General features: G+C 51.5%; 11 protein-coding genes across 11 annotated transcripts; 6 read left to right on the forward strand and 5 right to left on the reverse strand.

Moving 5' to 3' along the window:
* Nucleotides 1-1,555: 1,555 nt before the first annotated feature.
* BO86DRAFT_327069 (carboxylesterase/lipase family protein) lies at nucleotides 1,556-3,145 on the reverse strand (the record flags this gene model as incomplete). The annotated part of the gene is made up of 1 exon (XM_025668592.1): nucleotides 1,556-3,145. One exon carries the CDS (start codon nucleotides 3,143-3,145, stop codon nucleotides 1,556-1,558), a length of 1,590 nt encoding a protein of 529 aa, XP_025521783.1.
* A 789-nt stretch (nucleotides 3,146-3,934) lies between these two features.
* Nucleotides 3,935-5,689, forward strand: BO86DRAFT_405168 (tannase and feruloyl esterase; the record flags this gene model as incomplete). The annotated part of the gene is made up of 1 exon (XM_025674063.1): nucleotides 3,935-5,689. The coding sequence occupies one exon, from the start codon at nucleotides 3,935-3,937 to the stop codon at nucleotides 5,687-5,689; it is 1,755 nt and encodes a 584-aa protein (XP_025521784.1).
* An 872-nt stretch (nucleotides 5,690-6,561) lies between these two features.
* BO86DRAFT_327090 (Clavaminate synthase-like protein) lies at nucleotides 6,562-7,245 on the reverse strand (the record flags this gene model as incomplete). The annotated part of the gene is made up of 1 exon (XM_025668594.1): nucleotides 6,562-7,245. One exon carries the CDS (start codon nucleotides 7,243-7,245, stop codon nucleotides 6,562-6,564), a length of 684 nt encoding a protein of 227 aa, XP_025521785.1.
* An 894-nt stretch (nucleotides 7,246-8,139) lies between these two features.
* On the forward strand, nucleotides 8,140-10,025 carry BO86DRAFT_423590 (nucleobase cation symporter-1 family protein; the record flags this gene model as incomplete). Its single annotated transcript, XM_025675405.1, has 7 exons — nucleotides 8,140-8,236; nucleotides 8,293-8,642; nucleotides 8,694-8,839; nucleotides 8,891-8,927; nucleotides 8,980-9,007; nucleotides 9,062-9,167; nucleotides 9,236-10,025. 7 exons carry the CDS (start codon nucleotides 8,140-8,142, stop codon nucleotides 10,023-10,025), a joined length of 1,554 nt encoding a protein of 517 aa, XP_025521786.1.
* A 347-nt stretch (nucleotides 10,026-10,372) lies between these two features.
* BO86DRAFT_426444 (putative C6 transcription factor) lies at nucleotides 10,373-12,713 on the forward strand (the record flags this gene model as incomplete). Its single annotated transcript, XM_025675513.1, has 7 exons — nucleotides 10,373-11,080; nucleotides 11,147-11,204; nucleotides 11,261-11,749; nucleotides 11,802-12,034; nucleotides 12,090-12,155; nucleotides 12,223-12,342; nucleotides 12,402-12,713. 7 exons carry the CDS (start codon nucleotides 10,373-10,375, stop codon nucleotides 12,711-12,713), a joined length of 1,986 nt encoding a protein of 661 aa, XP_025521787.1.
* A 224-nt stretch (nucleotides 12,714-12,937) lies between these two features.
* On the reverse strand, nucleotides 12,938-14,199 carry BO86DRAFT_426450 (isopenicillin N synthase family dioxygenase; the record flags this gene model as incomplete). Its single annotated transcript, XM_025675514.1, has 4 exons — nucleotides 12,938-13,421; nucleotides 13,479-13,853; nucleotides 13,909-14,094; nucleotides 14,163-14,199. The coding sequence occupies 4 exons, from the start codon at nucleotides 14,197-14,199 to the stop codon at nucleotides 12,994-12,996; spliced, it is 1,026 nt and encodes a 341-aa protein (XP_025521788.1). The 3' UTR covers nucleotides 12,938-12,993.
* Nucleotides 14,200-14,661: 462 nt separating this feature from the next.
* On the reverse strand, nucleotides 14,662-15,433 carry BO86DRAFT_426454 (dTDP-glucose 4,6-dehydratase; the record flags this gene model as incomplete). The annotated part of the gene is made up of 3 exons (XM_025675515.1): nucleotides 14,662-15,152; nucleotides 15,188-15,267; nucleotides 15,339-15,433. 3 exons carry the CDS (start codon nucleotides 15,431-15,433, stop codon nucleotides 14,662-14,664), a joined length of 666 nt encoding a protein of 221 aa, XP_025521789.1.
* An 869-nt stretch (nucleotides 15,434-16,302) lies between these two features.
* BO86DRAFT_327085 (putative quinol monooxygenase) lies at nucleotides 16,303-16,756 on the forward strand (the record flags this gene model as incomplete). Its single annotated transcript, XM_025668593.1, has 3 exons — nucleotides 16,303-16,359; nucleotides 16,418-16,539; nucleotides 16,612-16,756. The coding sequence occupies 3 exons, from the start codon at nucleotides 16,303-16,305 to the stop codon at nucleotides 16,754-16,756; spliced, it is 324 nt and encodes a 107-aa protein (XP_025521790.1).
* Nucleotides 16,757-16,894: 138 nt separating this feature from the next.
* Nucleotides 16,895-18,436, forward strand: BO86DRAFT_426458 (MFS general substrate transporter; the record flags this gene model as incomplete). Its single annotated transcript, XM_025675516.1, has 4 exons — nucleotides 16,895-17,140; nucleotides 17,212-17,311; nucleotides 17,396-17,528; nucleotides 17,597-18,436. Exons 1-4 carry the CDS (start codon nucleotides 16,930-16,932, stop codon nucleotides 18,434-18,436), a joined length of 1,284 nt encoding a protein of 427 aa, XP_025521791.1. The 5' UTR covers nucleotides 16,895-16,929.
* Nucleotides 18,437-18,811: 375 nt separating this feature from the next.
* BO86DRAFT_405176 (PLP-dependent transferase) lies at nucleotides 18,812-20,188 on the reverse strand (the record flags this gene model as incomplete). Its single annotated transcript, XM_025674064.1, has 2 exons — nucleotides 18,812-19,827; nucleotides 19,900-20,188. The coding sequence occupies 2 exons, from the start codon at nucleotides 20,186-20,188 to the stop codon at nucleotides 18,812-18,814; spliced, it is 1,305 nt and encodes a 434-aa protein (XP_025521792.1).
* Nucleotides 20,189-20,924: 736 nt separating this feature from the next.
* Nucleotides 20,925-22,215, forward strand: BO86DRAFT_393897 (nitronate monooxygenase). Its single transcript, XM_025673115.1, has one exon. It carries the CDS (start codon nucleotides 20,988-20,990, stop codon nucleotides 22,062-22,064), a length of 1,077 nt encoding a protein of 358 aa, XP_025521793.1. The 5' UTR covers nucleotides 20,925-20,987; the 3' UTR covers nucleotides 22,065-22,215.
* Nucleotides 22,216-22,245: the final 30 nt, after the last annotated feature.

Genomic DNA, 22,245 nt, shown 5'->3' on the forward strand with positions numbered 1-22,245 from the left:
TGACCGGTTCCATCGCCGACGGATTCATATCACCAACTGGATGTCCAGCAATGGTTAATTCTTGTCACAGCTATGCCATGGCCATGGAAATTCTATGGGGAGAGGAGAAGAAATTGTATACTGCACCGCTAAAGGTCAGTGTACGAATTCCAATTTCATGATGCGATAGAGACGGAGGGGTTCTAATGCTCCGCAACTCAACACGAAACTTACATGACGCTGCATACATGTACAGCCTCCAAGGTGATACGTTATTCATCCTGTGAAGTGGATAAAACCGGAAAGTCTACTACAGCCCGGGCCCCATTTGGGAAGTGGAAGATCAGGTCCACCACGATTGGCGGGGAGGTCCCATTATGGATACTTACTTCCTCAGTACTGACACCCGCTGGGACCATTATGCTAACACCAATCCCGCCGCTCAGTGAAGCCTTGCAACGTAATCCTCTCCCAGTTGATTAAAAGGTCTTCTCATGCAGGAGCTATCCAGGAGCTCAATTTATCGGGGCATGTCAGATAGGGGCCGTTGCGAATCGCGGGAATTTTTGAAGGTCGGACCGGAGGTACAGGAACTGTCTCCTATTGGCCAGACAACAAATCTACGATAAGCGCGGCTTTTCTTTCGCTGCAATGGGCCTAGCGCTGCCAGTGAACCTTTAGGAATGCACGGTTCGGCACTGAAACTTCAAGGTTTGTTAATTTATAATCCATGATGCTTTACTGCCTATCCACAAGTATCTCCAGGGCCTTGTTTGAACTCTGGTCCAGTTGTTCTAACACCAAATACCTCCGGGTTATTTTCTACAACTTCCTCATTCACCATTCCCTCCAAGGTAACTCCAACTTCATATGATTGATGTATATAATTAGATATATGATCTGGGTTCTAACTCCTCAGAAAGTACTTTGTTGTCTTCCCTCATTGGGTCTCGAGACAATCATCTAGCTAGTCTTTTTCCCCCTCTCCAATGGTCGCATACGTGCTAGTCATTCTGATTAGCTACTGGCCACACATCGGGTTTGGCAGCGGGGCACCGCGGTCATCGCGCCAACGTGCCGTGTCGGACGATACAGTAGGAGGAATGAAATTGCAATAACTAAGGTATAGGTGCTCAGCTGCCCACGTCTCCCGTGTCCCCACTGATTGTGGCTTTTGTGGTGGTAGTCGTTTTTGCTTTCCCAGGGTTTAAGAATGAACTGGAAGAATTCGCGCGGACTGCCTTACTGCGTAATAGTTACTAGTTACTAGGTATCCTGTAGGTTTCTTGCCATGGTTCATGAATTGGTTGGTGCGGTCGAGGCTGCAATGGCGTGTACAATGAGGGAATTAAGAGAACGCCCCCGATTCTTGTGCTAGTGAGTGGGACTGTAGATTACAGGGCACGCAGAGGGAAAGAAAACGGGTAGCTGAAATATAATCACAGACGGCGATGAAGAGAATGAAAGTGCAGTCACAAGGTTCGGGGAGAATAGCTTCAGATCAGATCTGTTCCTAGTCCTCAAGTCAAGTGATAAGGCTAGACTGACTGGTTGCCTGAGAGCAATTGATGGGAGATCAGTATGCCACCAAGGTGGCAAACCAATCTTCGAATAGTTCAACCTTCTTGTTCCAGGCAATGGGAATCTGGCCCCATCCGTTGCCAACATGCTGGACCAGTTTGGAGGCGTTCACTGCGGGCCACTGAGCCGTACCTTGAGCCTGCGTGTTAGGATTCCCCGTCTTGATGAAGCTGGCCCAATAATCATTCATATTCTTGGCGATAGCGTAGTCCGCGGCGGTCCAGGGTTTGTCGGTGGCATAGAGGTTGTTCAGCACATAATTGATCTCCGACTCGTGGTAGGCGCCAGAAGTCTGACCGGGGGGGGCATGATCCCAGAAGTAGTTCCAAACGGGACTGCTCTTGGCGGTATACCACATCTGAGTCCAGAGCCAGGTACCCACCTTGGAGCGGTCAGTAAGCATGGAATTATATGCCCCTGATGCGGTTGTTGAGTCATTTGCCGGATAAAGACCCAGAAACCGGTCCACCCATTCCCCACTGTACGTTTCGTTGAGGTCCTCCAGATAGTCCGCGAGCGAAATATCAAGACCGTAGGTTGCCCCATTCTCGTCCTTGTTGTTTCCAGTGATGACTGGGACGTCGTGAGCCAGACCTTTCATGAGGATATTGAGGTAGGTGTCCGGCATCGCGTAATAATCAAGGACTGCCTCAAACATGATCGTGGAATCACGGGTGGTGCCAGCCGCTCCGTCGATCAATGCCTCCATGCTGAGGTTGCGGGCTTCAGCGATGCTGGCAACTCCCAAGTTCGCGAGATAGGTATCACCATCTTCCAGCGCACTGTCCAGCGTGGTGTATGCTTCAGCGAGGCTGGTACACAGGGGGTCGTGGGGGTCCCGGACTCCGCTTTCGATAATGGCACCGACAATCAGATCGCGGGTCAAATTGCTGTACAAGATATGCTGAGTAGCAGCGGAGCCGGCGGACTGGCCTTGGACGGTGATGTGATTTGGATCACCTCCAAAGGCCTCAATGTTGGCATGGATCCATTTCAAGGCGGCAAACTGATCCAGCATTCCCCAATTGCCCGAACTATTGGACCCGGTCACCTGCTCGAATTCCTCCGAGAGCTCGGAGTGGGCGAGCCAACCAAACGGACCAGTACGGTAGTTATAGTTGACGAAGACGATCCCCTGGTCCGCCATACCCCCGCCGTCGAAGAGAGGATCGGCCGCAGTCGACTCGGCAGGATAGCTCCACATGACCACGGGAAGCTTCGCATTGGGGGAGTTGGCCGGACTCCATATATTAAGGTTGAGACAGTCCTCATCAATGATGTAGCTATTGTCTCCGGTGGTAGCCGAAGGACAGACAGGGCCCCAGCTGCGCGCATCCAGCGTCTGGTTCCATGGGCTTGCGGGCTGCGGCGCTTTCCAGCGGTTGGCTCCTCCGGTGCTCGCAGCAAAGGGAATGCCTTTCCACACGGTGATGTCTTTCCATTGCGTGAGGTTGCCGGTATTGCTGCTATTGAAAGCCGGATAACCCTGGACCGAGCCATATTTGGTCTCGATCACAGTTTCGTAGAGCGCCGCGGAAGAAACAGAGATAAGACCACAAAGCGTGGGGAGTGTATTGCGAAGCATCCTTTCAGGACCTCAGTTGGGCAGGATCAATGAAGAGAATGGAAAGATCAATGTTGTGTGTTTGAGATTCCAAGCAGCATGGAGCTGAACTTGTGTATTATAGTCTCTCCGACTGCCACTCCCGGCCCTTTGCCTGCTCTGAATCCCTGGACCTGCGAGATCTTCGCTACAAAGTCTTACAAAGTCAACGATATTCTTCAGTGGGTGATGCCGCATGCACTATACCTGAGAAGTTGGGGGTGCGTCCACGTCATCATCATCATCATCGTGGCCCACTGATATATTGATGAGTTTCAATCCTGTCAGTCGGGCTGGGTTCTGCATCAACGGAGATGGGGCTTGCGTAACTCATGAGCACAGTAGTACGCAGCGCTGGGTAAAGATTTAGCAGTCAGGATGCTTTTCAAGGACTGTTCAAGAATCGAAGGCTCGGGGATGAAATCAATTTTAACCTGCGACCTCCGATCGGGTCGAAAGTCAGTGGGTCCAATTTGCCTGCAGTGCGCAAGCCGAGACTGTCCCTGTTGATGCGAGGTGCGTTCCATGCCTTTTCACCTTGGTTTGAGCTTCAACTGCCTCTCACATCACCTACGCGTCCTACATTAGCTGAAATCTCCAAGGTTCGTGTTCGGGTTCTCCGTGCCTTGAGGGGGTTCAATCCGTCCCACCCATACCCTAGATAAAAAGCAACGAGGAAGGGCCGCGTCCGGTCCATATATTCCACCAGCAGCTCGCCATTCTTCTACACCCCATCCATACTCGATTGATCTTGATCCGGAACCTGCCGCCATGAAAAGTCTTCTTGCCTTAACCACGGCGATGGGCGCTGCGCATGCTTCTAGTCTCGTTGATATTTGCACCGATGCCTACATCAAGGCCGCCCTGCCCGCCGAGGACACCTTTCAGGGTATCTCCATGATTTCCGGCTCAGTCTCAACTGTCCTCCATTCCAACGTGTCCATCAGCAGCTCCAACTTCTTTCCCACTGCTACTATCAGCTACTGCGATGTCACCTTCAACTACACCCACATTGGCCGGAATGATCGAGTGGCTCTCACGTACTGGCTGCCCGCTCCGGCCGACTTCCAGAATCGGTTCCTCACCACCGGAGGCGAGGCCTACGAGATCAACGAGGGTTCCGGCACCTCTGGCTCCTTACCAGGGGGCGTTATGTACGGTGCAGTATCTGGTCTTACCGACGGTGGCTTCAATGGGCAGTCCTTTGACGATGTCTTCCTTCTCGCCAATGACACTGTCGACTGGCAAAACACGTTTATGTTCGGCTATCAAGGGATCCACGAGATGATGGAAATCGGCCGTGAACTCACCCGCAAGGTGTATAACACTGGGGAAGATAAGGTTTATACCTACTACCAATCATGCTCCGAGGGGGGTCGTGAGGGCTGGTCCCAGGCCCAGCGGTACGGCTTTGATTACGATGGGATTATCGTCGGTGCGCCTGCCTTCCGGTTCGCCCATCAGCAGATCAACCACCTCGTGCCCAACGTGGTTACACAGACCATGAACTACTATCCGCCTCCCTGTGAGTTGGAGGTCATCGTCAACGCCACCATCGCTGCCTGCGATCCGCTGGATGGGCGCGCGGATGGAGTCATCGCCCGCTCAGACCTGTGCAAGCTCCACTTCAATCTAACCTCCTTAATCGGCGCCCCTTACTACTGCGCGGCCAGTTCTGGCGGCAGCGGTCTGGGCCTCGGGTTCAGCAAGCGGCAGTCCATGGGGGCGACCCCGGCACAGAATGGGACCGTTACTGCAGAGGCGGTGCAATTGGTTCAGACGCTGCTTGCCGGCTTGAAGGACAGTCAGGGCCGTCAGGCCTACCTCTACTACCAACCCGGGGCGGACTTTGACGATGTCGAAACCACCTACGATTCTCAGACCGACTCTTGGAGCCTCAGTATTGATGGTAATGGAGGCGAGTTTGTGGCCAGGTTTCTAAACCTGCAGGACGTGAGCTCGCTGTCGTCTCTCGACAATGTCACATACGACACCATCCGCGACTGGATGCAGCTGGGGTGGACCATGTACGAAGATACCCTGATGACACATAATCCCGATCTCAGCGTTCTCCAGCAAGCTGGGGGCAAGATCCTGCATTTCCATGGTGAACAGGACCCTAGCGTGCCCACTGCCTCCTCCGTTCACTACTACGAGGCGGTCCGCAAGATTATGTTTCCTAACGAGACTCTTAACACGAGTGCCGCCGCTCTGGGCGAGTTTTACCGGCTGTATCTGGTACCCGGCATGGCCCACTGCGGGACCAACAGTGAGCAGCCAAACGGGCCCTTCCCCCAAACGAACATGGCTGTCATGATCGACTGGGTAGAGAACGGTGTGGTCCCCGTGACGTTAAACTCAACGGTTCTCCAGGGAGACAATGAAGGTGAGCACCAGCAAATCTGTGCCTGGCCACTCCGCCCTCTCTGGTCCAACAACGGGACAACTATGAACTGTGTATTCGATCAGGCCTCGTACGACACTTGGATATACGATTTTGACGCCTACAAACTTCCTCTGTACTAAGAGGGAGATATCCGTCGTCTTGAGATGTTGGGTGATTCAGGGGCTCGAGTGGTCGATCAGTCTCAGGCTCGCATTGTCGTTCGGTTTTGCATCTACCACATTTCAGTAGCCTTCGGTACTACGTCACTCGGTAATCACCGACAATGGGCCATGTCATCGATTCCCTTTTCCTTCTCACACGCATCAAAAACTTTGTTTGCAATCTTCCGATTTCCGTGCACATGTATTACACTATAAAGAACTCAAGATAGGTCGAGAATGAATTGTAGCATTGGCTCGTGAATACAGCTGCTATTCTTAGTTCAAAACAAGAGACCCTATCTGCTTAATTGATACCAATAAACGCAGCAGAGCGGCATTGCACCCAGCCACAGATCCATGAGCACAATCACCCTCGGTTTCGACTGTGCTGTGTCAGTAGCTCAAGCGAGGCGACTGCACCGGAGGTGTCGCTGACGTTAAGGAAGATTTGACAGTTCGTCTTGAGTTCTTAGCTCTCAGTCAGCAATGCAATGGCCAAATTACACAGTTCGACTAGCACTACACTTACAATTACGCGGATTCAAACTATGAGATGGCTTACTTATGTTATTTGACTCTGGTTGCTGGACTAATGGATCTTTTCACCACTTAATGATACCGAACTATCCTGTTTGCATTTAATGTAACCACGGTACTTCCCAAGCTAGTCCAGGGCTTGACCACAAGTTAATCATTACTGCACCTCCTCTGTCCTCGTCAGAGCATGCGACTCCAGAGTTCTTGTAACTCCGAGATTATTGATGTAACTCAAAAGTCCCTTTTCCACGTCCTCAAGCGCGCCTGCGCCATCATCACTTTGCAAGCTTCCCCAAGTGAGCTTCATTCGAAAGTTATAATAATCTTTGTATGTGATCTCCTTTGCCTCCATACTCTCGGGCGCCCTGAGAGATCTGAGGTTGGTGGCTACCAGTTCCTGCGGTCAGCATGAAACACTTTTCACAAAGGAGCACACAGGACAAAATCAATCTTTGCCCCAAAGGAGTGGCCCGGCACTTACTAAAGTTGGGGTGAACAAAATATGGCATGCTATAGCGGTCCTGGTCCACCGGAACCTTTTCCCATGAGATACGATGCATCGTTGACTTGAGTTGCTGGCCGGTCCAGAGAGAAAGGGCGTCCCCGATGTTAATGACAATACCTCCTGGGAGCTGCGGGACTTCGTGCCATTGATCCTGTGGATCCAAAACTTCCAAGCCTGGGGAATCAGTGAACAAAAGCGTGATGCTGCCCCAGTCAGTGTGTTCAGTGAGACGGGGAACTGCGTCGTCCGGCTTGATAGCCAATTTGGGGTACTTGATAAATTTCAGGGTGTTTCTGGGAAGGCCATCCTGGTGGGACGTGGTAAAGAAGTCCTTTGGTAGACCCATGTGCCATGCAAAGCAGGACAGTACCTTGAATGTGAGGTCGTTGCACTGAGCCTTAAAAGCTTCGATCTCGGTCAGACGATGCAAGTCCCACCAAGAGTGGAGATTGTTGCTCTTGAATAATTGACCAGTCGGCAATCCAAAGCTCATGCCTTCCGACGCAGCAAACCTAATGGATCACCTCTGTCAATACTGCTCCTCAAGTGGCTTGGGTAAAAAGCCTTTTAGGTGGATTACACACGTAGTTGCCTTGTGCCCATCATAGACGACTGGATCCTTGTTCATGATTTTCTGCGTCTTGATTGCTTCGGGGAGATCGAAGAACTCACGCGACTGTCGAATAATGTCCGCGTTAACCATGCTTGTCATATGGCGCGGCTTGTTTGACGTACCATTTCGAACATCCTCTCAGCACCGTGTATTCCATGATCTGTCACAATAAAAAAGCCCCACTCCTGGCTCGCTTTGAAGATCTGCTTAGCAAGGTTTGGAAAGTCCGACTCAAAGTCTCTCAAACTGATAAGAGGAAACTCCATGGTTGGCCGTGGTTTGGTTGCGGTAGGGCTTGGATGGTTCAGAGGACAGTGGAGTGGTTATATAGCAGTGGATAGTGTAACGAGACGAAAATGAGTACTTGTATGTCTATACCTGCACTATCTATATTGCTGTGTTTGTTTCCATTATCGTTCACTTGTTCGGCCATTGACCATCACTTGTTGCTCTTATCAGTTTTTCTCGTCCGCGGCCGAGTGCCGACCCCTTTAGCATTTCACCTATCCGATTCATGGGGTCTCTCCGTGGAGATTTCACTCAAAACTCCTTTTTGCTCTCTGGATGTGCACCCTATCGAGGCTATCGGGATAAGCCCTGATAACGTATCTACGGATTCATCTGGGCGCGCACGTCATCCGGCCACATTCTAGTTGGGTAACCGGTTCATGATTTGGATTTGAAAGGTAGAAGAACACTTCCGATTCTGCCTTCTCTACAGCCATCAAGCAAGAGAAATCGGTTACGCAGGGTGCAGGTCTTCGAGTGCCCAAAATGGACAACTTCGGTCGTGGAAAATGGACACTCAAATCCCGGAGACTGGCTACAGAGGGAAGCAGCCTCGCTCCTTCAGGTATCAGAAGCAACCAAGGTATTGCTCCATGTATAGAACCAATACGGTACAAACTAAGTTGAGCGTGCCTCTAGACTTGGACCCTATTCCTCCTCAACAGATGACATGGAATGGGCTTGACTTTGCCAATTATTGGGTCTCGGACTTGGTCAATATCACAAGCTGGTCTGTCGGAACCGCGCCACTTCTTGTAGGCTTAAGCACAGTCGATACAGTCACCATCCTTTTTCTCTCCGGTATTTGCAAAGCCGTTCCTACAATTCTTATTGGATACGTGGGAAGTGATTACCATATACCTTTCCCAATTGCAATCCGGTCAAGCTTCGGCTATTACTTTGGGTACTTCCCAGTTTTCTCTCGCGCTATTCTCTCGGCAGTTTGGCTCGGGGTAAACTGCTATTATGGACTTTTTGCAATGACTGAGGTGAGGTTGTCCGAGGCCTCTTGGTAAGGCTCTGCTCACTCAATTCCGCAGGCCATTGCGGCGATCTGGCCCAGTTACCGGAACATCCCAAACCATCTGCCCACGTCAGCCGGAATCACCACCCAGCAAATGATCTCTTTCTTCCTGTTCTCATGTCTACACATTCCATTTATGATGATACCTGTTGAACGGCTCAAGTAAGTCCAATCATTAAGACGTCCTGCAGTCACTTTGCTGATATCTCGAAGAAAGCTATTTCTCTGGAAGACAATTCTGATTGTTCCTGTCGGTGGCACCCAAGGACTCGAGCCCTTACATATGCTCACAGCTTCCATAGGTATCTATCGCCATGACGGTGTGGATCTGTGTTGCAGCCGCCGATGTCCAGGGCATTTTCAATTAGCGCGCCAGGGTAACAGGCGCTGCGCACCGATGGTTGTTTGTGGCTACATTCTCGTCAACCACCAATTCGTGGCTGACCAGTGCGATTAACATGTCGGATTTCTCGCGTTTCAGTAAGCGAACGTATGAAATGTTCCCCGATGCCAATGCATTGATTCGGGTCGCAGTACAGCACTGACACTGCGCTACAGGAGAGGCCAATGGGCCCAATTACCCACTATCCCAATCCTCAAAACTATCTATTCAGTGCTGGGTCTTGCCGTTGTGGGTGCGGGCCGTGTACTCTATGATGAAGATCTCTCCAGTCCCGTTGCTATGCTTCCCTACTGGCACACAACCGGTGGCGGTCGGTTTCTGGCATTCTGCTGTGCGTGCCTCTGGCTGCTCGCGCAAATCTCTTGTGACCTCTCAGCCAACTCGGTCCCCTTTGGTCACGACGCCATGGCAATTCTACCCAGGTGGCTCAATGTGCGCCGAGGAAGCATTTTATGCCTGTTTCTCGGTACGTGGGCGATGGTGCCGTGGTTGATTGTCAATAGCGCGTCCAAATTCCTCACTTTCATGTCTGCTTATGGGGTCTTCCTTTGCCCTATTTGTAGTATCATGATAGTGGATTACTTCCTGGTGCGTAAACGGAAGCTTAACCTGCTGGATCTCTACCATCCACACGGCTGCTACCGCTATTTCGCCGGCGTAAATTGGCGAGCGCTTGTTACAGAGATCGCTTTCATCGCTATAAATCTACCGGGGATGATCAACACTATCACTCCCAGCATCCCAATTCCGGTGGCACTCCTGCGTATCTACCAAATGAATTGGTTTATTACTACTGTCGGCTCGTTCTTTGTCTATTGGGGACTTTGTCTTGTCTTTCCCCCCACGGAATCATTGTCCACGGCTATTCTCACCAGTGGCGAGATTGCAATAGATGTTGTGACCGGTCTGCAGGAAGTTAAGATGGGCGGAGATTCAAAGGCATAGTTAGTCACATCCAACGCACATAGATAGTCAATAACATTACCGATAGTACTATATTGTACAGTACAGTACAGTATCTGTATACCTACGTATATGTATGTATATGTATACCCTTATCGAATATCAGACAACTTTCGTCCGCGGCCGGTTCGGAGATAAGATAAGGCCCGATTTCGGGATCAGTCCGTACTCTGCTGACTCAGCCCCACTAGAGTTAAATCAACTTAGTTAACTAGTTAGTGAAGTGACTGGACTTGATTTGAACTTTGCATCTTCAGGTAGCATATATTGCAGCATTGATAGTCTATGCTCTTGATTCGGCGCACATACCATTCCCAGAGGCTCGGACCATGTCCTCTGGTCATCGACGCAAGCGGCCACGGCCCTCATATTCCTGCATGGAATGCACCCGGCGTAAACTTCGTTGCTCAAAACAGATACCCTGCTCGGCTTGCGTAGAGCGAGGGGTTGCGCAGTACTGCCGCCGACGAACAGGCAGCAGTGTCTCAGAAGCGCGGGATCCAAGTCCTGTCTTTGGTGCTTCGTCTACCAGACGTATTCCAGACGACAGAGGAACCCCAAGCGTGATCCCATGTTCAGACGCTATCAACAATTTGTCGCCTGCCTCCCACTCAAGTCCGGTGCGAACACAACAGGGCAACATAACCACCAGCCCTATGAACCCAGACACTATTGATGTTCATTGTGCTGTGCCAATGTTGCAGGAGAGTCGACCGCGACGGAGAGTTGTGGATAATGTTAATGAAGATGCGGCAGTTATGCTTGAGTTCTTGGCCCTGAGTCGGCAGCGCGTTAGCCAAATTGCACAGATCGACCAGACCCACATCAGAGGGCAGAGTAGCATTCTGACTGAGGCATATGAGCTGCTTTTCACCTTGAAACAAGTTCGCACCATGATGGCTTACCACCAAGACTGCATCTCCTGGATCCATAACGTGGTTCATCTTCCCACGTTTCGAGATCAGTGCGAGAGTCTTTTTGCGGACCCGACCAAGGTACAACCGTGCTGGCTGGCATTGTATTATGCTATGCTTGCGGTAAGCCCGAAAATGCGCTTTGACTCTACAGTTCACTACTCCGGTAACTGATGTGTCAATCAACAGGTTACCCTATACCATGCCGACCCTGGCATACTTCAGGAAATTGATATCCCCTCATCCAGTAAGACTTGAGTTCCTTGTTTGAAAATAGCGTCCGCTGATCTCGTGTCTCAAAAGCCCAGATGTCAGAGTTATGCTACCAGAAAAGTCTCGATAGTCTGCATAGAGCCGATTTCATGATCAACCACAATATCCTCAGTATTCAAGCAATATGTCTACTCATTTACGTGGGGCACAATCTGGGCCAATCTGACAGGATATCCGTACTCCTGGCGAGTGCGGTGCGCATTGCCCAATGCCTTTGCCTTCATCGGCTCGGATCCACCTCGGGAGAAGGGGCAGACGAGGCACAGAGGACCCAAAGCGCAAGACAGCAATGGCTGATCGATCGTGAGGTCTCGAAGCGTGTCTGGTGGTTCCTTGTTCGGCAAGACTGGTTGCAGATTCCATTCAACAATACCTATACAATACATCCAACGCAGTTCAATACTCCAATGCCCGCCAATTGCGAGGAAGATGTCGATCTGATGTTCTCGACCGCAGGTATCATCGAGCATGACCAGGAGCACTTCACTCAAGGGAGCTATACGATGGTGCTGAATCATGGTTGGTGATCCGTCTACACGGCAAGGTGATTCCGGCTGATTCCTCATGTTAGTGGCTGTCTTAATCTGGAAAACACAAGATAAGATGTGTCAACAAGGCCATCCAAACAAAGTTGATGATGGCCTGCGCAAATTGTACACTGAGGTAATCCAGGCAGATCGGGACTTAAGGGAATTGATGAACAAAATGCCGAGCTTTTTTCGGGGTCCCACAACTTCATCTTCGATGCAGGAAGTGCACATCAAGTTCCAGCGCGAGGTATTATTCCTTGCTTTAGCGCACAAGGTATGTTGGATACGCAGTGCTCCGGTCATCCACCCACTAACGTCTTTAATTCAAGTTCTACTCCGTTCACCGTCACTTTCAGATTCCCAGTTTCAAAGATCCATGGTTCGCATATACGAAGGTAGGGTCAACTTATACTCAAGCATTAGAAAGTATGTCCCTGGCCATGACTGACGCGCGAGCTCCAGGTTTCATGTCTTCCAATCATACGCCGCAGCCTTGCCACCATTGTTTCCTCGCCAGAGGAGCCCTACTTTTACATTGTACGCAGTATGTGGACCGTAAATACTCAAGTCCTGACAGCTGCTGTGTGGCTTTTGTTCGAATTGATCTTCTCTCGAGACGACGGCCGCCCCTGATTGACGAGGAGGAGATCAGGGCCTTGGCGTTGAAGACCTCGCGCTTCCTTCAAATTAACCAAACCAAAAGTCGGATCGCAAAAAGAGGGTTTGTTCTGATCAACACACTCTTGGACTTGGATCGAAGAATAGAGAGCGGTGATCGAGAGCATTTCAATATAAAGGACATTGTCTCTCAAGTTGAGGGTAATGACGACCATCCAACTGCAGCCCCAGCAGATCTCCATTGCGATGCCGTCAACAGCGGGTCTATTGTGGACTGGCTGGCGAGAGATATTACTACCTGGGAAAGTATTGTTGGTGCGCTTGAAGGTGTCTAGAATGATAGGATAGTGGTTCAGTTCTGCAGTGCGCACATCTTGCGTGATTGTACTCACCACTCTGGGGACTCGAATCCCACATCAAGATCCGCGGCTGATTTGACAGACTTTGGCCTAACACAAAGAGATACCAAACTACCGGATGACTCATCTATGTATTGACTGTTCTTTGCCTGAGTTGTTTGTTGTGTACATACAAGAGACAACCTTGTGCTCGCACCTCCCCTGAGTTCCTCTCAAGCGCATAGGTCAGAATTGGGGACTGCGCCTCTTTCTGACACTATCTTGCAGAGAGCTCCTCGACTAGGTCATTGCGAAGCTCTCCGATCGCTTTCGTCGCTGAAGTGCTATATGTGTCCGCATACCGTCCAGTCATCCACTCGCCCACCGTGATCGGAGCATATCTTGCTCCCTCCTTGCTGTTTTCGCAACTTGGTAGACAGCGAATGGTGTAGTCCGGGTTTCCAGAGAAGAAGAATGGCACACTGAAGCGCTCCTTGCCGCTCTTGTTTATAACTCGGTGGAGATTGGACAAATACTGATCGTTTGTCCATCGCATCATCATATTGCCGAGATTGACTACATAGGCTCCGGGGATAGGGGTCACGTCCACCCACTGCATCGAGACATGATTCCACACCTGAAGTCCCCCGGTCATGTCCTGTAGCAGGATTGTGATGGCACCAAAGTCGGTGTGCGAGCCAATGCCTGCGACCAGGTTAAGAATGAAACACAAGTGGAAGTGAAATGGGCTATTTCACCGACCTCTCTCATCTTCCGCTGCCTTGGGCCCCTGCGGAGGGTAGTGAAGCAGACGCAGCACGGCCACTGGATGCTCACAGAAATCATGGAAGACATCCTCATCCAAATGCAGTGTGCGCGCAATTATTTGCATGATCCCCATAGCCAGCGCGGTAAGGGCAGCGTGGTACTCATCCATTACGTTTTGGAATGCGAGTGGATCGGTGACCTCGGCTGGATACTTGTTCGGTCCCTGGCCAAATTTGCGGGCCACAACATATGGGTCATCATGTGGTAGATTCTTGCCCATGTAGAACCCTTCTTTCAAATCACCCTGGGTCCGCTTCTCGAAGTTCTGGGCTCGTAGTCTCTCGTAGCCGCGGTTGAACCCTCCAATGTCTAATCGATGTCCATGGTCAGCCTCTTGTGAAGTTAACGAGTGGGTGAAGCTGACCCTTCCCGTACTTCTCCTTTGTCTCAATTGGTAGAGCAAAGAAGTCTTGACTGTGGCGCATGACTGACTCTTGAAGTTCGGCAGGGACTGCGTGATTGATCAGCTGAAAGAATCCGTACTCTTTGCAGGCCTGCCGCAGTTCGCTGATAAGCCTTTCTTTAGCGGGCGACTCGGGGCCATAGAATGCTGCAATTTTCGGATTCTATTAGCTGTGCTGCACTGAGGAATCATGCGGGGAAGTGCGGACGGCTCACGCGCAAAATCAATGATGGGAGGCTCTTTTGGATCCATGTTGCACGAGATTTGCAGCAAGCCTGTTGTGGTGACATTGGACCTTGACTGTCAGTCTCCTTATATGTCATGATATCTTCTCTTATCACGGCTTGTCAAGAGCATCAGCCGCGGCCGAGCCCTTCTTGGCACCCGCTGACCCGCGGCCGAGAGTCTTGTATGATAAGCACCACCATTATGAATCGTATTCCACTTGTATCCGTGACTGCTATACAGGCGTGGTGACAGGTGCGCTTTTCCCGACTTTGGAGAAGATCTTAACACTCCGGCTTCATGATTATTGACGTGGGCTGACTTGAATCAGGCCTAACCCGAGAGGCGGGTTAAAAAGCTTCCCACAATGGAATATCAGATCGAACGCCGTTACAGCATCGGCTGCGAAAACGAATGAACGAATGGCTGTGCCATTGCCGTGCAGTGTCATCTTCTTGCCCTTCATCAATGATGTTATAAACTTCGGAATCATCTCTGTGTCAGCTCCCGATCAGCGCTTGTCATTGGGGTTGACTTTGATATGGTTGCCTCACTTTCTGGATGTTGGTACGGTCCGAAGACATTGTTGCATCGCGTTATTATCACCGGAAGTCCAAAGGACTCCTCATAAGCGCGAACAATCCTCTCTGCAGCTGCTTTACTCGCTGCGTAGGGGTTGGTTGGGTCTAAAGGCTGATCTTCGGTAAAGGCAAAGCACCTGTCGAGATCATTCTCGCCATACAACTCGTCAGTCGAGATGTAGACGAATCCATGGATGCAGCCCATCGTCTTTGCAGCCTCGAGCAAGACCTGCGTCCCGACAATATTGGTGGTCGTAAAGGCTAGGGGGCTTGAGAATGACTGGTCGACATGAGTTCGAGCAGCAAAATGAACAACCGCTTCGACCTTGTGATGCTTCATTGCAGCCATCACATCTGAAAAGTTGCAGATATCGCCTTTCACAAAGCAGAAAGAGGATGCTGATCAAGACTTGCGAGATTCTTCAAAGAAGCACAAGACTCCAGATTATCGAACCCGATCACCCGATAGTCATTCGCATAGGCGTGAACTATCATGCGAACAAACCATCCACCACTGCCAACGTTGCGGTGATTGTGTTAGATATGGCTTAGTCATACGCCTAGAGCCAGGATAATCACTCTCACATGAATTCAGCACATCCTGTTACGAGAATATTTTTCACATTCGGTAGGGGATCATTCGTGGAGCAGTCGCTCTTTGGGGGTACTGTATCCTTCATAGGGACCTGTCGTACGCTAGGTTTCGTTCAGCTTTGTCGATGCCGCCAGAAACACAGCCCATTAGGCAAAAGATGTCTAACCTTTCTTTCGTATACTAGTAGACGGGCGGACGTCCACGATATTGGCCATATATAATGCCCTTGGTGGTCTCAACGCAAGTAGGCATGATGTAACCGATGATTAGAAGAACGATTATGTATGTGCAGAGGGACAAGGGATGCCCCAGGTATCTTAACGGGTATTATACCGAGGCTTCATCCACTACTTGTTACAAGCTGAGTGTCCTCACCATGCAAGTACTATCCGAAGAGGGGTGCAAGACACATGATCCAATTGTCGGACTGGAAAGCTACTGAGATCAGGACACCCATGTTCGATAATCCCGAAGAGGCCTCCTGAAGGTCTGGGCTTTACCCCCGTGTTGACACAATTACCATCCGTGCCATGCAATGATTACTGTAAGCCGAGGAGATTTCGTTTCGACACTCGAACCTCTACAGCTGAAGCCCTTGGCCTATAATATCTGCGGGCTCTGCGGGTATGACTGATAACATCGACAATGAGCCGACTGATGCTGTCATACTACTAGAGACCAACTATTACTTGTCATGTTTTCTGTACGACTTGGTCTGGACGCCGTTCCTTGTTTCCTCATATCTTCAATCAAGCCAGCAATATTGCGACGAGCATATGGCCAATACCTTTCTCGCCGGTATGGTACTTTCAATAGAGTCGTTCGCCTTGTGATGGGTGCTCGGGCCCTCTCGGATCGAGTACCTCCAACCATTTATATACCGAGACCGATAGGGCAAATAATCGTTTCTTGCCCGCTAAACAATTGAGAGCGAACATCTCGACCCAGTCACAAATGACAGAGATCCATCTTATTGCTACTCTCCGGCCTAAAACCGGCAAGGAATCTCAAGTCAGCCTCTATCTTCACATTCCAAGTTCTCTTCAATCCCCCTCACTAGCATTGTCAGCTGCGAGATATCCTCAGAGAAACAACGTCCCACGTCACTCTCGTTGAGAAACAGTGTTTGTCATTCCTGCTGACCGAGATGACCGATGGCAACGGTAGAGTGATGGTCAAAGTTATCGAGAGGTTTGTGCAGATAAATCGTCTCCTGTGGCGACGGGCAAGCAGGTTACACCAGCTGACTCGGCATAATCCAAGATGGGCCACTGCGGAAGCTCTGATTTGCCATCAACAACGGGACTGGTTGAAGAGCATGTACCGGCGATTCGAAGTCGAGGAACTGTTGGAGGGACCCGAAATTATCGAGAATTTGCTATTTGTCGATGGCTTTGTGTCGCGATGACTGCACAGTGTCTAGTTGACTCGTATCAGTCTTACCTACCTAGTCGTGAGACGTTTAGCCCCAAACTTGACGTGTGCCTATTTATCTACCTAAAAGCTGGATTCCAGCCTGCGTGTTACTGTCACAACATATTTCGTGCTACGAGATCCGTCCTCGTCGCGAGTGTGTTCAATATGCGTGCATCTACAAATTGGCGGTCTTCTCCTACCCTGGTTGTTGTAGTCGTCTGCATTGCTGTGTTTACCGACATCTTTCTCTATGGATTGATTGTGCCTGTCCTGCCCTTTGCACTGGAGGAAAGAATAGGACTGAGTGGCAAAGATGTTCAACGATGGAGCTCTATTCTGTTAGCCACCTACGGCGGCTCAATTCTTATCAGGTCCGGTATGTGCGCACCTGGTCCCTCGTGGTGTTTGTCTGTATACTTGCTGATCTTGAGTATTGAATTTGAACAGTGTTCGCCGGATGGATTGGTGACCAGACATGCAAGCGGACAAAGCAGCTGCCGTTCCTGGCCGGTATGCTGATTGCCGGGGGTGCGACACTGCTGTTCTAGTTTAGTAAATCCCTATACTGGGTCCTGATTGCGAGGATTTTGCAGGGTCTTTCAACCGCCCTGATCTTCACAATTGGCTATAGTCTTCTATTGGATACAGTTGGCAATACAATTATAGGCCACGCGCTTGGTTTTACCAGCATGAGTCTCAGTCTGGGGCTGTTCGCGGGGCCGATTGTAGGCGGCTTCATCTACGATTTAGCAGGATATCTCGCTGTCTTTGGAGGAACAAAATGGTCGTGCCTTCGTTGCGTTGCAACATAATATCCGGACTTTTGGAAGAGAAGCACCCCCTGGTTGTCCTAGAAATAGGTCTACGGCTACTCCTGCGACCTACAACCCAGTACACGAGACAAGCGCCACCATGCACCGGTGCGGCTGACGAGCATTCATCTTTAATACTTGGCAGTCAAGTTTCCAATGCTAATGTCGATCAAAACGGTCCGAGCACTGTCGAAGACCATCCGCTATCGTCCGTTGTGATTCTCCTGCACTCTCCACGCTTTGCAGTCGCGATGGTGGGGATGGCCCTCCTCAACACATTCATGACGGCCTTCGAAGCTGTCTTGCCTATTTACCTGCACGAAGTCTTCGGCTACAAATCGAAGCAGGTAGCTGTCGTCTTCCTGTCGAACACCGTGCCTATGGTGTTTTCTCCAGTCTCTGGAGCTCTGGTAGATCGAATAGGGTCGTTTGGGCCGGCACTGACCGGCTTCGCTCTCGCGGGTCCGAGCATGATGCTTCTGGCCATGATCCAAACCGACACAATGGTCAACTCCGTTCTTCTCCGGGGATTCTTGTTCTTGTTTGGTTGTAGTATTTCGCTGGCCATGCCCGCTATGATGAAAGAGATTAGCTTTGCCACCGAGGCGGTTGAGCATGCTCACCCCGGGATCTTTGGACGGGAGCATACTCCCAGGCTTACGGCCTGGATAACGCTGCCTTTTGCGGGGGGGGGGGGGGGGGCACTGGCAGGGCCACTATATGCCGGCTACTTGCGGGACTGGTTTGGGTGGAATCTTATGATCGTCTCGATGGGTGTGCTGAGTCTGGCTATGGCAGGTTTGACTTTTGGTTATGCTGGAGAAGATCGCACTGCTACCACAGAGAGGAGAGATCTCTAAGGAAAGAGTGGTTGGGCCCTAATGCTAATACTCGTGACAGGCGTGCAGATCAATCCACGTTCCCACGCCTCCAGTTTGTCATTCATCCCTAGATAGAACTATCCAGATACCTCCCGACGGTGGGCTTTCTGTCCAGAATGCAAAAACACTCTCGATGACGCGCTCCTGCTCTCCGTCTGACAGTCCCATAAAAAGCGGCAACAGGAGGATCTGTGCTACGACCATCTCGGTGCTCTGATCATCACCGCTGAACCTCCCTGTCACCAGACCCATGGGGGATGAATGCAACGGCATAAACTGCGGGTGTGCCTGGATCCCTCTCACATTCAAGAATTCTATCATCTGCCTTCTTCTTCGTGTGTCTACGAGCCTGATCTAAAATACATTCCCATTATGTGCCGTATTCTCCGGAATCGTCGGCAGAGTCAAGTCTCCTTTCTCCACCAGTGGCCGGAGCGCGGAGTGATACCTCTGCCAAAGCTTGAGCCTCAGGGTATTGATGGTATCTGCGGTCTGGAGTTGGGCGTAGAGGAATGCAGCCTGCACTTCGGACAATGTAGCGTTGGTGCCCAGATCCAACCATTGGTACCGATCGACCTGGCTGCGATTTGTACCGTGCTCATAGACAATCCTCGCACGGTCTATGAACGGAGGGTCATTGACAAGCAAAGCGCCGCCCTGGCCACCGGCGGTGAAGTTCTTCTCTGCATGGAAGCTGATGCATCTTATATGGCCGATAGTACCGAGCATGCGGCCTTCGTAAAGTGACGTGCATGCCATGGCAGCATCCTCGACAACCAGTAACCCGTGTCGCCGGGCAATATCCATGATGGGGTCCATATCGGCCGCGATGCCCCCATAATGTACTGGAACGATGACGCGTGTCTTGGACGTGATTGTGGCCTCGATCACGCGTGCATCGATGTTCATGGTTCGACTGTCCAGACTCACGAAGACGAGCACCGCACCACGGAGAACAAAAGAATTCACAGTCGACACATAGGTGTAGCTGGGCACGGTGATTTCATCTCCGGGTTGTATGTTGGCAAGAATGGCGGCCAATTCGAGGGCGGAGGTGCACGATGAAAGAACAAATGCTTTCCCCTTTGAGTCGGCGGGCATAAACGTCTCCAGCCATTGCTCGCACAGACGGGTGTATTTTCCCTTGCCATTAAGATTGAAGAGCGTAAGGGCTTCTTTGATAAGTGCAAGTTCGGTGCCGAGAATAGTGGGTTTAGTGGTCGGGTTTCGAGCAGCCATGAGTGCAGAAGTGTCTTTCCAGTTTTGCACACCCGGCCAAGCGCTTGAAATCACTAAGGCCACCGAGCGCGGTGCATAGTCTCTTCGTGGGCCCAGCGCCTGCAATACCCAGTTCAGAGAGTAAATCCCCACTAGAAGCAGCAATACCCGGCCAGTGTTAGCATGGACCCAACCTCCCGCATGTGTTGGGGCTGAACACCTACAATCCAGCAATCCCCCTCCAGCCAAGTCCAATGTGACCAGTCGACCCCCAGTCGGGAATTGACGTTCAACCTCCATGCCCAACCCATTGTCGGCCCACACTCGACGAACCTTCCCAGCCTCGCCGAGGACCTCGCGGAAGGCATAGCCGATGGGTTGGAATCGCGTCCACAAGCCCTCCATCACGAACAACCGCTTCGCCGCGGCTGTGTTTAAGAGGGCGTTGCATTGTTCCGCATTCACGGTAATCGGCTTCTCGATCAGAACATGCCTTCCGGCTTCGAGCGCCATCATGGCATTCTGGTAGTGGTGGGAAATGTGGCGTGGCGATGTAGACCGCCTTACATGGGGTCGATAGAAGGGCGGAGTAGGAGCCATACGGGATAACGTGTTTTGGCGCCTGGATTTTGTCCAAGAAAGCGCAAGCGGTGGAGAGAGAGGTGGAGGATGCCACGCCAGCCAGGGTGTGGTCGATAGGTGAGCAAGGGCGTGGGTTGAGAAGATTGAGGGCGAACTCTGTGATAATAGATCAGCCTGTTTTTTCCATCTTCGAGGAGATTGAGACGGTCACCCACTTTCTGCAATTCGACCGGTTGAGAGAATACCCCAGGTCAGAGTGAAGGAGGGCTGGTCTTGTGGATTCATGATGGCCGCCCAACGGTAAGGGCACAACCAGGGCGATTTTATGTAGTGGTATCTGGGCAAGGCTGGCCTACAATCATCGACTGCCTGCTGGGGTCATTCTGCCTGACCGCTATAGAATCATGTTATCTATGTATATGGAACCTGAACTCGGGTATATGTGAAACACGTGACACAAGAAAAATGCATAATATGCTCTGTCAAACCATGCACCTATGTACCTAGTACTGTAGTACTGTACTGTACAGTACTTTTCCCGCAAGACTGCGGGTGGGGCGGCACCAGGGAGGATTTTCGATTGGTGGGAGACCCAGCTCCGCAAACTCCGCAATACCCGCAAGGGAACGTCATCTTCCGGGCACTCCCCACTGAATCCTCCGGGGCACCTATATTTCCAACATTTTGCACCACTGCGCGCGCAGTGCGCAGACTCCTCCGTACATCCACCATGGCCCATCAGTATCGACTTACAACCACCCTCGCCCGCGCCTATCCCTGGGTGCAAAGCCCCTGGGTGGTCAGCGCGCCGATGCGGGTGATGGCAGGCCCGGCGTTGGCGGTCAGCGTCTCACAAGCGGGCGGCCTTGGTTTTCTGGGCCCTCGAGTGAAAACCCATGAGATGCTGTCCGATTTGCAAGACACTTCCGACCGTTTCAAAGCCCTGCAACATCAGCTATGGTCCGAGAGTCCCCTGCTTCCCGTTGGCGTGGGGTTTCAGCTGTGGAGTGACGACCAGGAGATTGCCATCGCCGCGATTGAGCAATTCAAACTGTGTGCCGCTTGGTTATACGCCCCTCGCGACCCGCAACGCGACTACGATCTATGGTCGCGTCGGATTCGCACCGTCTCTGCTCAAACCCAGATCTGGATTCAGATCGGGACCCTGGCGGAGGCCAGGGAGCTGCTGCGGGGCCAGGAATTGCCCGATGTGATTGTCGTACAGGGGGCGGAAGCAGGAGGCCACGGTCGGGCCCACGACGGACTGGGGTTGATAACGCTTCTCCCCGAGGTTGCCGACTTGGTGGCCGGTCGGATTCCTCTCTTCGCAGCGGGAGGCATTGCGGATGGGCGCGGTGCTGCGGCGGCTCTCTGTCTAGGAGCGTCCGGGGTGGTGATGGGGACCCGATTCCTGGCCGCTGAAGAAGCCCGCATCAGTGCCGGATACCAGCAGGCAATTGTGCGCGCCAGCGACGGGGCCACCTCGACGACCAAAACCACGCTGTACAACCATCTACGTGGCACAATAGGCTGGCCAGCCGAGTACAGCCCCCGAACCATCATCAACCAGTCCTTCATCGAACATCAGCAGGGGCGACCGTTCGAGGAGCTGAAGGCACTTCACGATCAAGCCCTCCAAGCGGGCGACAGTGGCTGGGGGCCAGCTGGTCGACTGGCCACCTACGCTGGAGCATCCATTGGCTTGATCCACGAGGTCCAGAGTGCCTCCGCCATTATCAAGCAGGTGCAAGAAGAGGTCCAAGCGAGGTTATCGGGGGGTGGGGGTGTGATTGCAGACAAATATTAGATGGTTGGTCCGGGTGGATTGGAAAACCACCCACTCCAGCGGTGTGAGGGCAATTAATGAGTACGTTAAGTGATCAATAGCGGGTGAGTAATCAGCAGCAGCAGCAGCAGTAGCAGCAGTAGTTGAGTAATTGATTGATTGTTTGTTTGTGGGGGAAATCTAGAGGGGGAGTTGGGGGGGG

The sequence above is a fragment of the Aspergillus japonicus genome (genome assembly GCF_003184785.1).
Source record: "Aspergillus japonicus CBS 114.51 unplaced genomic scaffold BO86scaffold_132, whole genome shotgun sequence".
NCBI classification, from domain to species: Eukaryota; Fungi; Ascomycota; class Eurotiomycetes; order Eurotiales; family Aspergillaceae; genus Aspergillus; species Aspergillus japonicus.

Coding starts and splice junctions, on each gene's coding strand:
- BO86DRAFT_393897 (XM_025673115.1), top strand. CDS start 20,988: ATGGCCCATCAGTATCGACTTACAACCACCCTCGCCCGCGCCTATCCC.